This window comes from Dreissena polymorpha, chromosome 5 (genome assembly GCF_020536995.1).
Source record: "Dreissena polymorpha isolate Duluth1 chromosome 5, UMN_Dpol_1.0, whole genome shotgun sequence".
Taxonomy (NCBI): Eukaryota; Metazoa; Mollusca; class Bivalvia; order Myida; family Dreissenidae; genus Dreissena; species Dreissena polymorpha.
This window is the reverse complement of record NC_068359.1, coordinates 84,779,634-84,796,054: the sequence shown is the minus strand read 5'-3', so window position 1 is coordinate 84,796,054 and position 16,421 is coordinate 84,779,634. Positions and strand designations below refer to the sequence as shown.

General features: G+C 36.3%; 1 protein-coding gene across 1 annotated transcript in view; it reads left to right on the top strand.

Annotated features, from left to right (window-relative positions):
* Positions 1 to 892: 892 nt before the first annotated feature.
* LOC127881122 (uncharacterized) overlaps positions 893 to 16,421 on the top strand; it is a 73,717-nt gene continuing 58,188 nt past the window's right edge. The window contains exons 1-3 of the mRNA XM_052428816.1: positions 893 to 1,335; positions 1,487 to 1,645; positions 2,131 to 2,455. Coding sequence (XP_052284776.1) covers positions 979 to 1,335; positions 1,487 to 1,645; positions 2,131 to 2,455 — 841 coding nt within the window. The 5' untranslated portion in view covers positions 893 to 978. The remainder of the gene's footprint in view (positions 1,336 to 1,486; positions 1,646 to 2,130; positions 2,456 to 16,421) is intronic.

The window sequence follows — 16,421 nt, the reverse complement described above, 5'->3', positions numbered from 1 at the left end:
CTGTAACATTTTTTAAGCTTTAATAACTAAACCATGAAGTAAATCAACTATTTTAACTAAAACAAACACGTTAAAACGTTCATAAAACGATGAGACAAAGCAAGTGCACAAACTTTAAAACAGTTATTTTGCGATAAATATTCGTGGGTATATTTTTTAACATTACGTGTGTTATGTGACAGAATGTGAACTGTAACATTGGTGGTAATGAAGTTTGAACTATAATATGCTTTTAAAGTAAAGTGAACTCTGCTTGTGTGCATTGCCATTTAATCAAACTACTATTCACATACATCAAAAATAAAACACTCATAACCACAATCATCTGGTCTTATACTGAAAGCATGTGGCCAATACGCCTAAATCTTTTCTTCTTACAATGTTGAAAGTGTGACGTTTGGAACTCCTTAAAACGGGTGTTAAACCTAATGATTCATAATGCTTCATGACTGGGATTCTAGATTTATTAATTTCTGGAAATATAAAATTGAGTTTTCACATTGAACGGGTTTTATGCCATTGCTTTAACGGAAATACACATTCTTAAAAAATGTACATTTATTAAATGAGAGAGTGAAAAAGTAAATACAAAAATAGCAAGCACATATTTCTACATATCACAAAGGACATTTTAATTTTATATTTATAGATGATGAATGAAGTGCCGTAAAACAGTTATGCATTGATGGAAAGCTGAAAGCTTGACTGTTGCTGATTAGAGCGTTGATGTTGTGACACAATTCCGTTACCACTGGGGTTGACTGCTAGGAATTTTGCCAATTAGCATTTCATGTTGAATTTCAAAGTATGGCTGCTAGCACAAACATTTTCACTGAAAAGGAGACCAATAACTGGTTTAAGGTATGTCTTGCTCTCAACTGTACGAAGGAAGGGCTTACCAACTTCATTGAAAAAGAATTACAGAGGGTCCACGCAGCGGTTGGTGGAAGTTGTGGGAACTGTTCAATTGAAAACCTGATGTCATGTCCTACTCCGGGTCTGTGCAACAACAGAAAACGAAATAACTGTAGGTTTCACCAAACAAAAGTGTTCCAGCAATGCCAAATATGCGATCAAGTTAAACAAAAAATCATATCGTTCCATAGATTTTACAATCCATCGTGGCGAAATACAAAAGCAGAAAGATGGGCGACCGAACCGTGGGAAATCGGAAAATGTTATTTACCTCCGGATGGATACAAAGGTGTCTCCGTGGTGCAGGAATCGGACTTAAATGGCATACTCAGTTTGATGTTGAACTGCACACACTTCGAAACGTGTCTCTCTGCTAGCCTATCTCCTAAACCGCCTGACCCACAGTGCCCTTTAGAAAAGGTTACGTGTAGAACATTTACAATATCAGCTAACTAACGTGTGCAAAAACAAGGATATATGCAGTTACCTTTTAAAATAATTTTTACTACAACATTAAGCGTCACTTATAATATAGCCTGTCTATTAAAATGACTAATTATCGTTTCTTTAGGTCCGTCAGATAGGCCGAGACGTACGACACACAGCCGACTGCAAGTTAAACGATGCTGATCTGCAATACTATTTTCAAACACTGGCAACGCTACTGGCTGATCCAAAGTGCTTAATGCATGATCCTTTGGCAATAACAGCGCGCACGAAATTAACTCAGGTTAGACTTAGTTTTATATATAACTTTATCTTAACGTTTTGATCACATCACCAGCATTTGGGAAAACACTTTCAACTTAAAGTATTAAATGGATTTTCCGTAAATATCCACACATACAATTGCAAGTAGAATTGATATATCGATGTGATTGTAACGATGAAAACAATGGAAACAAATGTGTGCTTGATGAAAGCAGGATTCAAACGTTCTCAATGCCTTCAAATTGTACATATGAATAAAGTATATTTCGCGAGTACCTTCAAATGTTCATAACTGGTTATTTATTACATATCATTTCTGTAATATGAAATTTGCACGTGACTTCGTTTAAGAGAATCAAAGGGACCATGAAATAGCTTGTCATAACAATAATGGGGAACATGCGAATAAAGTTATTGATATAGATAATTGTATACATTGTGCAAATGCGTACATGTAATAAAAGGAAGAGTTACATGAGGACATACAAAGTTATCTGCATTTAGTTGCAGAATGATCGTTTGTCACTATTCGAACTGGGCGAGATGTTGAAAGATGCCAATCAAACCCTCAAACAAGCGAAAGAGGCCGGGAAACACTTTTCAAAAGTTGCGGAAATTACTCTCCAGGAAGCTTTGCAATCAATAGAGGCAACTATACAGGCTGGTAAACAACACATTGAAACAGTGATTTCTGATTCAAAAAAACAATTAGATATACACACGCAAGACAGTGTTAGGAAAATATCAGAAGAAACTCGAGTTGGTATTGAGCGCATTCAACAAGTAGAAATCAACCAAGCGATGGACGACTATGGACGGGATGTTGACGGTATGTGTTCATTAACGTTGGTCCCAATCAACCTCTTATTATTATCATCATATAATCAAGTATGTAAATGCGTTATTGATCATATCAGGGGGTGTGTAAATGCATGCGTAAGTGTGTAATTGTTTTCTGTTAATTTCTTTTTATGTGAATGATACAAATGTGTACCACTTTTCGGTATGGGGGTGCGCATCCATTACCCATTGACTGCCCCTGAAGATTTAGGCAAACTAAAACGATTTTTCATGCTAGCGGATCGATGCCCGTTGTTGCACTTACAGGGATGAAAAAACACATATTTGTAACATGCGTTAAATTGTCTGGACATGTACGCCAAAGTTATACATTAACGCAGAAAACAATGTGAAACTGATATGTTTATTATAATGCAAATGTTCTCACTGAGTATTTAATTAATAGTATATTTTTTCCACAGAAAATAAAACAACTTGTCGACATGGGGGTGTCGCATTTAACCGTTTACTCCGTATCTCATTTAAGTACATTATATTCTAGTACAACAACCCAGAGAGAACGGGTTGATAATACAAAGCAATGTGTAGTGACATTTCTAACATTATCTGTTGCACTTGCAATTAACTGGAATGCAAAAAAGTTATTACACAGGAGTGAGTTACGATTTTGTGAAAAGCAAATTTGATTTATATGATTACCATGGTACAAACATCCGTTATGCTGACACAGACACCCTAAAGTTTTGTGGGACAAATCGTGGTTACCTGATACAACACACATGTGAAGTGCCGAACATTCGTTCGCACGAAAAGTAGTTCCTATGGTACTTTTAACAAGGCGGACATTTGTTCCTACGTTTTTTGACCTCCGAGACATTGGTTCATACAATAAATTGACAACCCGGATATTGGTTCCAACGTAATTTATATCCTGTTCATGTGTTCCTTAGTAACAAGCTGCCATTTGTTATTGTTGTATGATGTAACTTTTCAGGGTTGTATTTATGTAAGATAGGATTCAAGATTTTAATCTGAAACATTATTATTGTATATATGTTTATATATATATATATATATATATATATATATATATATATATATATATATATATATATATATATATATATATATATATCCATGAGGAGAAGTATCATGCAAAGAATGATAACAAAATACTTTCTAAAATAAGAGTTATTTTCCTTTGTCGTTCTGTATGAGGTAAGTGTTAAGGCCCTTTGTGCGCTTTATCCAATATGCATTCGAACTTTATTTATCCACAATCGTCTTTTCCTGTCCGACCTTTCCGTCCTACATGTATTATGTTGATATTAAAGAATAAAAACAGTTTTGCAGGTATTGTTTCCGTTCAAGAACACTCCACTACCGTACAACTTTGACTCTTTAAAAATGTAAGGAACATTTACAAACATATAACGGCTGGTAGAATCTGTTTACTTAATACATCCGCAGTATTCGCTTTATTTAATGCTTTTCAATGGTTTATAGAGAAACATCAGTGAATTAAAACTGATATTTCACAGTTTCAAAAAGAGAAAAAATAACAGTGAAAATTATCGATAATTTTCATTGTTTTACCGGAACTATTTTAGATATAATTGGTTTCCCCATTGTTGCCTCGATTGTACCAAGAGCGATGTCTCTCTGCATTGAATGTTTATATAAAAACATACGGACAAGCTTCCTTTGAACATATGTGTAATAAGATTTCGGGCACTCAACGGGTAAGTATATGGTTCGGAAAGGCAAAAATACTTAAATAATCATTTGTAAGCATGACATAAAAGAAAAGTATTGTATTTAGTTGGGATATCGATTTTTATTTACTCGTGATCATAGAAAAAATTATTTGCACTCGTGGCGCATTAATTCACTTGTGATCATTCAACATATATTTGTTCTATGATCGCACGTGAAATAAAATCAACATTCCATCACATCCAACACATATCCTCTATGACAAATACTGCTATTGTTACTTTTAACTAACTGTTTTCTGAATTGTGTGAGCTCCGGGTATCGCGACTCAAAATATCATTATTGTTTTTTTTAACAATCAACACATTCTGTTTTTAGATCTTTGTTCATTTCAATCAACATGATGGATTATGTGTTTCGTAATCACACGCATTCATACAAAAAAGTTTAAATATAAAAATATCGTTAAAACTTAATAAACAATATAAAATACACAGAAAATGTGTTCACTTCAATGAAATAATATCGACAGATTTTAACTCACTTTAGTAACAAGTTTACTTATATTCACTGGCGTAAACGCCTGTGAGAAACTTATTAATATACTTTTAGTCTTTCTTTACAGGAAACCTGTATATCGGTATTCCACCGAAAGCAAAGAATTTCGTCTCTTTTTTGTCACATACATTTTTCCTGATTTTAGATATGCTCCGAGGTTTGACGGCGCATTACGACGAAAAACTTAGTTATGTGACGACCTCGCCTTTGAAAGACTGCGTTCAAGAAAAATTAAGGGACATCTATATGCCACCCAAGCTGCTGGTGATGACAAAAGACAAACAGTCCTTTAAAAAAACCGGCATGCAAATCAAGAACTACGACAATATGTTTTTAAAGTATGCCGAAGAGAACCATAAGACGTTTATTCAAGGCGAGGCCGGAACGGGCAAATCCACGTTTCTTGCAAAGTTAGTTATGGACTGGTGTCGTATAAAATTAGAAAAACAATTGAAAACGAAGATAGCACATACTGAAACGCAAACGAATTACGCCTTTTTCTTCAAAGATTACTGGTCTTTACACCGTTACAATTTTGTCTTCCACATAACGTTGAGAAATTCGGTAACAGAAATCTCAATTTACAACATGATCAAGGAACAGATAATCGACTCGATATATTCGTCTGAAGAAGATCGCAAGAAGGCCTACACATTACTGAATGAGATAATGAAACGCGAACTTTGCTTGATACTACTAGATGGTTTGGATGAATGGACCGGTCCTGGAGGTGGAAACAACCTACCGAAGTTGGTAACATCCCACAGACAATGCGTCATCTTGATTACAACTCGACCTTGGAAAGTAGCTGAAGGAACATTTAACCACTCAGAGATGCATACTCTTCTGCAACTTGAAGGAGTTAACGATCCTGTCGAGCTTAGTAGAAATTTGTTGAGTTTGATAATTGATAGGAAGGAGTTGAGCGCTAAACATCTATTATTTAAGCGTTACGTAACCGAAAAGAAGCTTAACGATTTACTGTTGTCACCAATGATGCTCTCTGTAATTTTATGTTCATATGCTGAAGGAATAACACTGAAAGGCTCTAAATGTGAAATATACTGTATCATACTGGAAAGTCTTCTAAAGAAGGCAAACAGCAAAATTAGTGAATTTCAGCATCCGCCATTTCCTTGCTTTACGGGCACGCAATACATTCAACCCAATATTGAACAACTAAATCGTCTTGCTGAAGCAGCATTTCATTTGCTGTTTTCAAACACAAGGGAAAATTCGCTTGTGTTTGGTATAAGCGAATTAAAGCTTTATAAGTTAGAAGAAGAACTTGACACGGCTTTAAAGTCAGGTATTTTGTCTGCAACTCCAAAAGCATCGGTATTACGATTATCGTCATCATTTTCCTTTATCCATAAAAGCTTACAGGAATTCCTAGCTGCATATCATATCGCACGCAATACCCAAACAATCAATGGCATAATTTCGGGATATCTTAAACGCAATAACAATTCCTACCTTGATGTTACTGAAGTTTTAACTTTTCTGTGCGGGTTAGACATTTCGGCTGCGAATACACTCTCTGACATGATGGACAAATGTGACCAGCTTCATTACCGTCAATACGAGTTCAAACCCAGCCCCTTTCAGCACTGCGTCCTGTCAGGATATAGAGAGGCCATTGCTAATGCGCAAACATGTATTAACCTAAAACTCAGTCACTTTAACATCGACGACGAAAACATTCATTCAGATTTGCACTCACTTTGGGTTATGAATGCGTCCAGTGTCGAGGTTCTACGTGTAACTGTATTCTCGCGGGACCCTTTATTTGATGGGAAGAGTTCACCTGAATGTGAAAAGTCTTCATCCACTATGGACTTTGAACTGGCATCGTGTCACAAACTAAGAGTGCTAAAACTCTATGGATACGGCGTATGTTTGAAAGGTAGATATATACATTATTATTAATAGTATCTTATAAATGTAAACTTTAATAACTATTAAGAGAATCGGCGCATGAGTAAAATACCACAACATATATAAAATGATACCTTATAATAATGTCTTAAGCAAATGCTTCAATGTATGTTACTTAACCTAAAATAAAAGGGCAATATTAACCAGATGTCTTATATGTAAGTATCTCTATTTGGACATAATTATAAGGGACATATTTGTTACTCTATTACAGTACCTCACGCATTGTTTTGACAATGACACCTTCATCAGAAATATAATTTAATAATATTTCACAAGTTCATGCAGTCATGTAAAATTCAAAGTATTACTACATATCTCCTAATAAAAAGACATCGAAAATATGATTCATCATAACGTTTTTATTTTAAATCGGTATATTCTCTCAATTCGAAAGGCGCGTTCGCATGAATACATCGTGTGACATTGTAATATGCGTGTCTAAAAATTGAACCTGTTTTCCAAATGTCGCTCGGAACGTTACTGATACAATACATAACACATAAAATAAATAAGCTGTTCCAGTCGATTAGTACGGACACATATTTGATTTTTTATCGATATTGACGCAATCGTGCAACAAAAAAATTCAATTAGAAATAGACATAAACATTTAACATAAAATGCTTGCATATAATCGCCGATTGACACCTCTATGAGACATTACATTAAGAACATGGTTATCTGATATCGCAAACTTAAACCTTTAAATTTTAGTAACCTACTTTTTGCATGTATTTGTATGAAATGGAAAATAGATATACGGCTAACACAATTTATATCGCGGTATTTATACTAACACTTGAATTCACGAGACACACAATATAAAAAATCAGTACCACGATACCTAAATGATTCGCACATCAGCTGCTTTTTCATTCTGGCATCGATCTCTTATCTAAAAGGATTTTGTTATTCAATTAGCAATACGCTACGAGCAGAAATTTGACGGTTCGAATGGTCAGGTGAAGTCAAAAATAAGTCGAAACGTTAAATTTTTGGTAATTGCTTTTACCTAATAACAGTTCCAGTGAACACATTTCTGGGCAATATTGATTCGACTTTGTCAGAATGTTTATTTGGAAAACTTGTATGCAAATGTTAAATCTGGGTAGAAAAAGAGTCATGAGATAGGTCTTTTGTAAAACATTGTGGCAACTTGTAAATCCACATGTTGAGAATATGTAACGTCATGCTTTGCCGCCATTGCGCATTTACGTCGGCCATCGATGTCGGTGACTTCATTGTTATTGTTATGATTTAAATAGAGTGAATAAATGATCGAACCGTTAAGACGCGTAGTACTTTATGAGCAACATTTCTCACAAATTATGGTGCCGTGAAGAAAAATAACAATGAAACAAGATTAACAGAAACTATTGTCTATTCGTAATGGGTGTCGAGCAATCATCGCACATGAACTTGAAGAACTACAGACTGCCAAAGATGAAAATGATCATGACTCCATCGGGATGATTTTGAACAACATTTCCGAAGTATTGGACTCGTTAAAAGCGATTGAGAAGATTTTAAGTTAAACAGAAGTTGAGCGAATTCCGGAAGAAATGACGGAACAGCGACGTACACGAATCAGCTTAAACGGAAGTTACAGAAATTTAAGAAAGATATTATTTCCACAGACACAAACAATAAAACCGTTAACATCCCAGGTCTGCCGTCGGCTTCAATCACCACTGATGACAGAAAACTTGCAACACCAGCATCCGCCGAAAGACTAAATGAACTTTCGTCGAATTCCACCGCACACGTGCTCTACGGGCTACATCCAACTATTGTCGATGTAGTAACTGGACTACAGCAAAACTCCGCAACCACGCAGAATTGGTCACTGCCGACTTCCGCCACAACGCCAGTATGGCCTCCACAAAGTTTCGAAACCGCACAATCAGGGAAATCGACGATTTCGGCCACAGCGCCATCTTGGGTACCCCCGACGTCCTTGATCACACCTTTTGAGCTTCAGTCGACTTCCACCTAGTTGCCTTTTAGGATACACAATTCCACCGCAGCGCCTACTGGACAGCCCGTTTATCCCGTTGGTCTCTCGTCTTCATTTAACTGCAACTGGTATGCTAGAGATCCTCCGCAAGCCGTCACTCCTATTCGAGCGAGAGATCGATCTTATCACGTCCTGAACCCTCAATCCTCTTCGATGTCACAATGTACTAGGTGCAACCCAGATAGACTCACGCGCTCGTCCACCGCACTAGAAGAAGAATTTTCCACGCCCATGCCCACAATGCCCCCTGCCTCCACCATGCACCCCCTCGCGCGCTTCCACCGGAAGGAGAATCCCAGGGCGTGGAAGGACGCTCTTGGGGACAAGGCGAAAGGTATGGAGAGTATAAACATGGATACGTCGAAGCGACAGCTGTCAGAAAACAGGCTCAAGAGCTTGCTAGAGGAGCTATATGCGGACAAGAAGTACTTCGACTATGTTTAGAAAACAACCACGGATACAGAATCTTCAAAGTCTCCGACGAAGTCTTTCCAGCGCAGTGCTACTAACCTCTCGCGGATCGAGATCTCGCGCAACTCCGTACATCGCGCTCCCAGCACGAGTCTTGCGACACGGACGCCGTCAACGCGTAAGACAACGCGAACGCCGTCTATGCGCGTTAACCTCCGGACGCCGTTCACCCAGATCAATCGTCTTAGGAAACGAGAACAGCTAAACAAGAAACAGAAAGAAAAGCTGAATATTGCGAGCAAGAAAACCTCAAAATGTTTAGAAAAAAGCACTCAAACGGATTTCTCTCCTATTCCGTCAATAACTCCCATTAAGGGCATGTCAATCGAAGGGAATCTCGAAGCATTTGACACGATGTCGCTGCCCCGAAGTCCGGGGGATTCAGATAGAACGACTGTCGCCGGTGATGCCATTTCAGAAAGAAGTCACGCACGCCGACTTTCAGCTCGAAGAATACGACGGACAGGAAGCTGAATACGACGACCTTAACTGTGATTTGCGGTACGATAATCAACATATCCATGACGACGGTCCGCGCTTGAAGTGGAAACTCGGGGACGTGGAACAGCTGCTTTCGGGTAAGTGGAAGTGGAAGTGTAGGCACTGTAGTTGATCGTTCCAGCCAAGGAGTGTCGACGCGCCCAATTACAAGCCTTAACCAATTGAGTGCCAATAGACACGTTTAGACTTTGTAATGTGATTTCGATTGCATTCGAAATAATTGAAAAGGACATGTTCAGGATTGTATTTTCTTAAATGACATTCATGACCGAAAAGCATGATTTAGAAATGATTTTTCTATTTACTTTGCTTTAAATGATAATTTACATAACTATTTGATGATTTTGCCAAACGTTATATTGTTTCATATTTATTACTTTTCGCGGCCCCCAGAATGTTGAGAATATGTAACGTCATGCTTTGCCGCCATGGCGCGTTTACGTCGGCCGTCGATGACGGTGACGTCATGGTTATTGATATGATTTAAATAGAGTAAATAAAGGATCGAACCGTTAAGACACGTAGTTCTTTCTGAGCAACATTTCTCACACCACATTTATTTCTCACCATTTCTGAAATCCGTATGGAACTCAAACTTAATATTAAATAGGCAATGTTTTATTCTGGTTAAAAATAGAGAAACAATGTCAACAGGTCAAATCTTGATACAAGTGAAGCAACATTTCATACTCAATATTGATCGAACTCTGTCTTAATGTTTTCCTTGACAATATCTTTACAAAATTTGAATTTGCCTCAAGTAAGGTCACAAATCAGCTTAAAAATCAAAAAAAGCTTAAAAAAGAAAACAAAATACCGTTCAAATACTCCAATTTTAAGCAATTTAATTACGCTCTCGTTGTACCGTATTCCTTTTTATCATTTTTATGAAGAGCTGATGTTCAACTAGATAATTGCACCATGTGATTTGTTTGAGAGAAGCGAACACAGAAGTGACTTGAGGTGGAAATTCGAGAATTACCTACCTGTCATGGATTAATGATTCTGGTCAATCTTATTAAAACTATTCACATTAATTTTTAGTAAGGCACGCTGCAGAATATCATGTAATTTCGTCGATTCAGATTTTAAAAAAACAAACAAAAGCGACCTGTTAGACAAGTTTTTTATTGTATTAAAATCATATACAAACAATCTCATTAAAGTCATCTTGAGTCGGACGCTATTATAATGTCTGAATGGAATGAGTTTTGGTCCTGTATTGCACTTCTGTATCAATTGTCATCCGCACAAATGCACAATGCATTTTTCATAACGAGTACTCTCCTATATAAGATACATTGCTAAACTAAGCTATGCAAAACGCATTTTATTGCACCCAGCAAGACTGATACTTATATTGTTAAAAAGGTTATTTTATCCGATGCCTAAATCTTAACAGTATTTCTATTTTATTTTAATGAGACTGCTTTTTAAAGTATTTTAAATGGTTACTTGAGAGAACTGCTTCGTGATATGTGTTTTTTAACACGTGTCTACATGTGTGTATGTTGGGTGGGCGGATACCGTTTTTGTGCCAATATACACTCAAACAGTAATTGTTTGTAACCGAGTAAATGTGAACCAATATTTGTGTTGAAGTATCGCGTTATAATTGGAACACTATGTTAAATGCCGTTTATAAATGTCGGGGTTTTGTACATTGGAACTCGGGATAAAGATTTTGAATGTGTGTGACTTGTAACAAAGTGCCATTTTAAAGCAATTAATGCAATTTAAAAATAACGATTACATGTTTCATTTGTTCATATTGTTGTACACATATTCCGGCCGAATGAAATATCTTTTATTTATCACGCAATAGGGGGTGAATATGATTGTGCATTATCGGTATGTATTTAAATTTAGATAATGAAATGTTAATGAGTGCACTTTTCAAAACGGGGTAACATGTGAGATATTATGAAGACACTATGAAGACATCGTGTGTTTTTTAATTATTATCTATAATTGTCCATCTTTAGGTAAAATAGATGCATTCAATATTGTTAGTACTTTTAAATAATCCGTTATAAATAATAACATGGTAACATGTTTGTAAATCTGTCACCAAATGCTAATTGCAGCTAGAATCAGTGTTGAACGTTGTTATGTCTGTATTAAGTGAGTGGTTCTAGACATCCGTTTTACAAAAAGTTTGAATTTAATAGACGATGAAATAACGTGTAATGGACACTATAGGTAAAGTATCAATTTAATATCGCAAAGTTCTGTTGCGCATGATTTACGCAATACACATTCTTACGTACTTTTAGAAATGCTAATGTTGGGCTGCTACCTTTATGCGTTTCTTATTCGGTAAGTTAACATCCAAAAGTTTCGTAACGTCATTGGAAAACTCTACAGGAATCATGCTAGATTGTACAATATCGGAGAGAGATTATTTACGTTGTTCGGCAAATTTCTATGACCGTTATGATTATTTGAATAAATAAGAAACCCAGGCAATTGTGATGTGCATAAAACAATACTTCATGTTAAATCAACGGCGAATGTTTACCATATTACGTATAAAACAAAACTGCTTACGTAAGCACTTCGTGGACCTAATTGAGGAATGGCGACGTTAACGTTAAAACGTCAACACTTTTCGACATCTGCATTTATAAATTCATATTATCTGTAAACCGTGACACACTTGTCGAACGTTTTAAATAAAATACGTATTTTATTTATTCGAGAAAGATACAATTATAAATTCTAAAATAAATAATATAGAGTCTCAAGCATCTCCCGAAATTGTGAGGTAAACATTATTGGGCTATACGGAGGATGCTCAAACGCTGAAATCAAGAGCCTCGGTTCGGATCTGGGTCGATAGGGCACAGTGGACATAATAGACAGAAATTCACGTAAATTTGACTTGACAGCAGCTGGAGTTTCACTTCTTTATATTGATAATGAGCATCACTCTCCGGTCAATACAAAACTAACATCTTTAATTATTCATGACAAAGACAATCGCGGTCTATGGCGATGAAGTTTCCATTTTCAAGAGTGTTGACTATTGTTGGTCTTAGAGCAAAGACCATGTTGTATTTTGTGTGGTAATCGTGTCTGCACACAACTTAATAACAGTTATTCTAAATCACCGATTGGCGTCGTTTTTCACTTCGTATCCAGTGACAGCGTTATTGTGTCCGCAAACAAATTTTAACAATTTTAAGCATTTTGTTATCGTAAAGTGGGTGTATGTGATGCGAAACATACGATATCTTTATCACATCTTGTTCGCCTGCTCATGACGTGCTCATGGTTAGCTGTATTTATAGCCTTTTGTCCGTCGTTCTTCGTGAGTTTTAAACAGTTAAATTTTTATCACTAATCGCCAAATTTATTTCCCAATCTTCATGCAACTTGGTAGGAACATGTGTTCATATGGCATGCGGTTCAAAAATATGTCACAAGGTATAATAAACAAACCCAGCTTGTTAAAAGTCTGAAGCCAGATTTATTTTAATTATTAATGAAACAAGATCAGCAAATCTTTCTAGATGAAATGTAAGCTCATTTTGAAACGGGTCATGTGGGGTTAAACGATCAATCAATAGTTCGAGTTACACAACATGTTTTTGTAAACTTGAGAACATCATTTATTGCTCAATGTGCGTAAAACGTGTTCCGAACATTTGTGTCAAGGATTTCTCAGACGAGTTAGAAAACTTGGTGATAACGTAAACAAATAAAAACTAGTAAAAACAATTTGAGTCCTCAATCTTCACGAAACGTTTACTGAACATAAGTAGTAAATAGTTCTCAGCCGTACGAGAAAATGGATCTTGTCTATTAAAAAACACGGCAGCCATAACGGGGACAGATTTCTTATGTGGTTTGAATCAAACTTCGACTGTCAAGAGGTCATTTATTTGCCCATTTATCGTGAAACTTGATCAGACAATAAACATGCAGAATAGTGAAATATTGCTAATGTCGTGCTCCGGATTTACTTTACTTATGTTCCAAAAAAAATTGTAAGCGATTTTCCTAACCAATAGTCTTACACAACTTTTCTAAACATATTAATAAGGTATCACTACCATGGAAATATGCAGACTACTCTTAATAATGGAAATGTTATGAGCAAAGTCCACGGACTTCTGTGACAACCTCGTACATTTAAATTCATGAACAAACATCAACAACAAAACACTATTTCTTTTCCTGATACCCATTTTAATTAAGTAAAATATCATAATGTTTTCTGAACTTTTTAATTAATTTTCTCTTTTAATAACTCTCCGTATAAAGTCTTGAAAGCAATGAATATTCGATTGGATATTGATAATTGAGGCAAAAGCTAACAGTTAACGCTCATATGCCATATCAAACTGTGCCTGCATGTAACTGTTTTAATAACACATCGTTTAATAGACTTACTCTGGTACATTTTCCAAATCACACTAAACTGCCGGTACAAACAGAACACATTCCTTATCAAACGTTTTGTTATGAAACTAGCATCGGTTCATATAATTTGTATGCTTATTTCAAACCTGGGTATAATATGTGTTTTTATAAATTGATGAGAATCAAATTACAGCTTTATTTGTTGAATGTCAGTGTATAATTTGACACGGAACCTTATAAATAAATACGAGCTATGTCTGACATTATATTCCAAGGTCGTATGTTGTGAAAGTGGGTTCCGGCGATTTGAATCGATTTTATCAGAAATATGTAAACATGCTAAGAATTATGCGTATATCACTAGGTTTATTTTATATTGTTTATGTTCAAAATGTAGTAAGTTCTAGAATTAACATTTTCAGATATTGTCAGCTCGGCCACATCGGTATGTCCGGTACGTTTTCTACTAAACAATTCAGATCCAGCAGAACAACCTTTTCATGTATTGCCCTCTATTGAACACATTGAATTAGGAGATGTCACGTGTTCCAATACCTGGCTACAATGTTTGTTCAACATCATAAAGACAGAAAAGCATAATGTAAAATGTCTACTTGAGGACTGTGAAATAACATCGTTTGTGAATGGAACAATGGACAAGTCATATAGTATTGAGCAAACACAAATTAAAAGGAATTTTATATCTAAAGGGAATGTTATCGATGCAACCAATATATTAATCGGAAACGATAATGCCATCGACGCGGTGTGGGAAGCTTGGCGCAGTCTGGATATGACGAATTTGAGTGTATTTGTTAGTTTAGACAATTCTACAATGAAGCGTGTATCGTCGTCTGGGCACTCACAAATATCACGTACACAGATGGAATGTCTAAATAATCTTAGTCTGAGTTATAAGAAATGCGAATGGACACGGGAGGTTGAATCGATTGTGTTGGAAACACTTGCTTTAGATTTAATTGATGATAACCCAGTTCTGTTGGAAGCTCTGCATAGTCTAAATATAAAGAGTCTGAGTCTTAGTGGTAGGCTGGACAGTTTAAAAGGAGAACATGGAAAGTTATTGTCACACGCACTGTCGTCTCTTAATAAGCTGGAAACACTTATTTTGGAGGTAGATATTAAAAGATTTGAGAACAATATATGTCTGTTGGAAGCTCTGCGTGGTATTCCTATAATCCGTCTGAGTGTAAGATTGGACAGATTGACAAGGAAAGATGCATCCGAGTTATCGCACTCACTATTGTCTCTCAAACAGTTGGAAACACTTGCGTTAGAATTCATCAGTCCCTTTCGACGGGAAACTCTGTATGGTGTGCATATAAAGAGTCTGAGTCTTAGTGTTAGGCTTGACAGTTTCGAACGAGAACATGTCAAGTTATTGTCGCATTCACTGTTGTGTATAAATCAGCTGGGAACACTTCTTATGGATCTTTCAATTGCGATATGTAAGAACAACGTCTGTATGTTAGAAGCTCTGTGTGGCCTGCATGTAAAAAGTCTGAGTTTAAGTTTGTGCAGATTGATAGAAAAAGATGCTTCAAAGTTATCCCACTCACTGTTGTCTCTTAAACAGCTAGAAACACTTGCTTTAGAATTCATTAACATCAGTCCCTTTCCATCGGAAACTCTGTATGGTATGTATATAAAGAGTCTGAGTCTTAGTGGCAGGCGTGACAGTTTCGAACGAGAACATGTCAAGTTATTGTCGCATTCACTGTTGTCTATGAATCAGCTGGGAACACTTTTTATGGACCATTCAATTGGAATATTTAAGAACAACGTCTGTCTGTTAGAAGCTCTGTTTGGCCTGCATGTAAGGAGTCTGAGTTTAAGTTTGTACAGAGTGAAAAAGAAAGATGCATCAAAGTTATCGCACTCACTGTTGTCTCTCAAACATCTGGAAACACTTGCTTTAGAATTCATTGATATCAGTTCCTTACGGTGGGAAGCGCAGCATAGTATGCATATAACTATGCAAATAAAGAGTCTGAGTCTTTGCGGTAGGCTTGACAGTTCCGAACGAAACAAAAAAAAGAAGCTGGAAACACTTCTTATTGACAGTACAATTGGGATATGTAAAAACAATGTCTGTCTGTGGGAAGCTGTGTGTGGTCTGTATATAAGGAGTCTGAGTGTAACGTTGTACAGATTGACAAGGCAAGGTGCATCCGAGTTATCGAACTCACTGTCGTCTCTCAAACAGCTTGAAGAACTTAGTTTACAATTAATTCATGACAGTCCATTTATGTGGAAGGCTCTGCATTCTCTGCATATAAAGAGTCTGAGTCTTAGTGGTTCGTTGAACCATTCAAAAGAACATGTAAGACGAATTTCGAAATCGCTGTTGTCTCTCAAACAGCTTGAAGAACTTAGTTTACAATGTAAAAACAATGTCTGT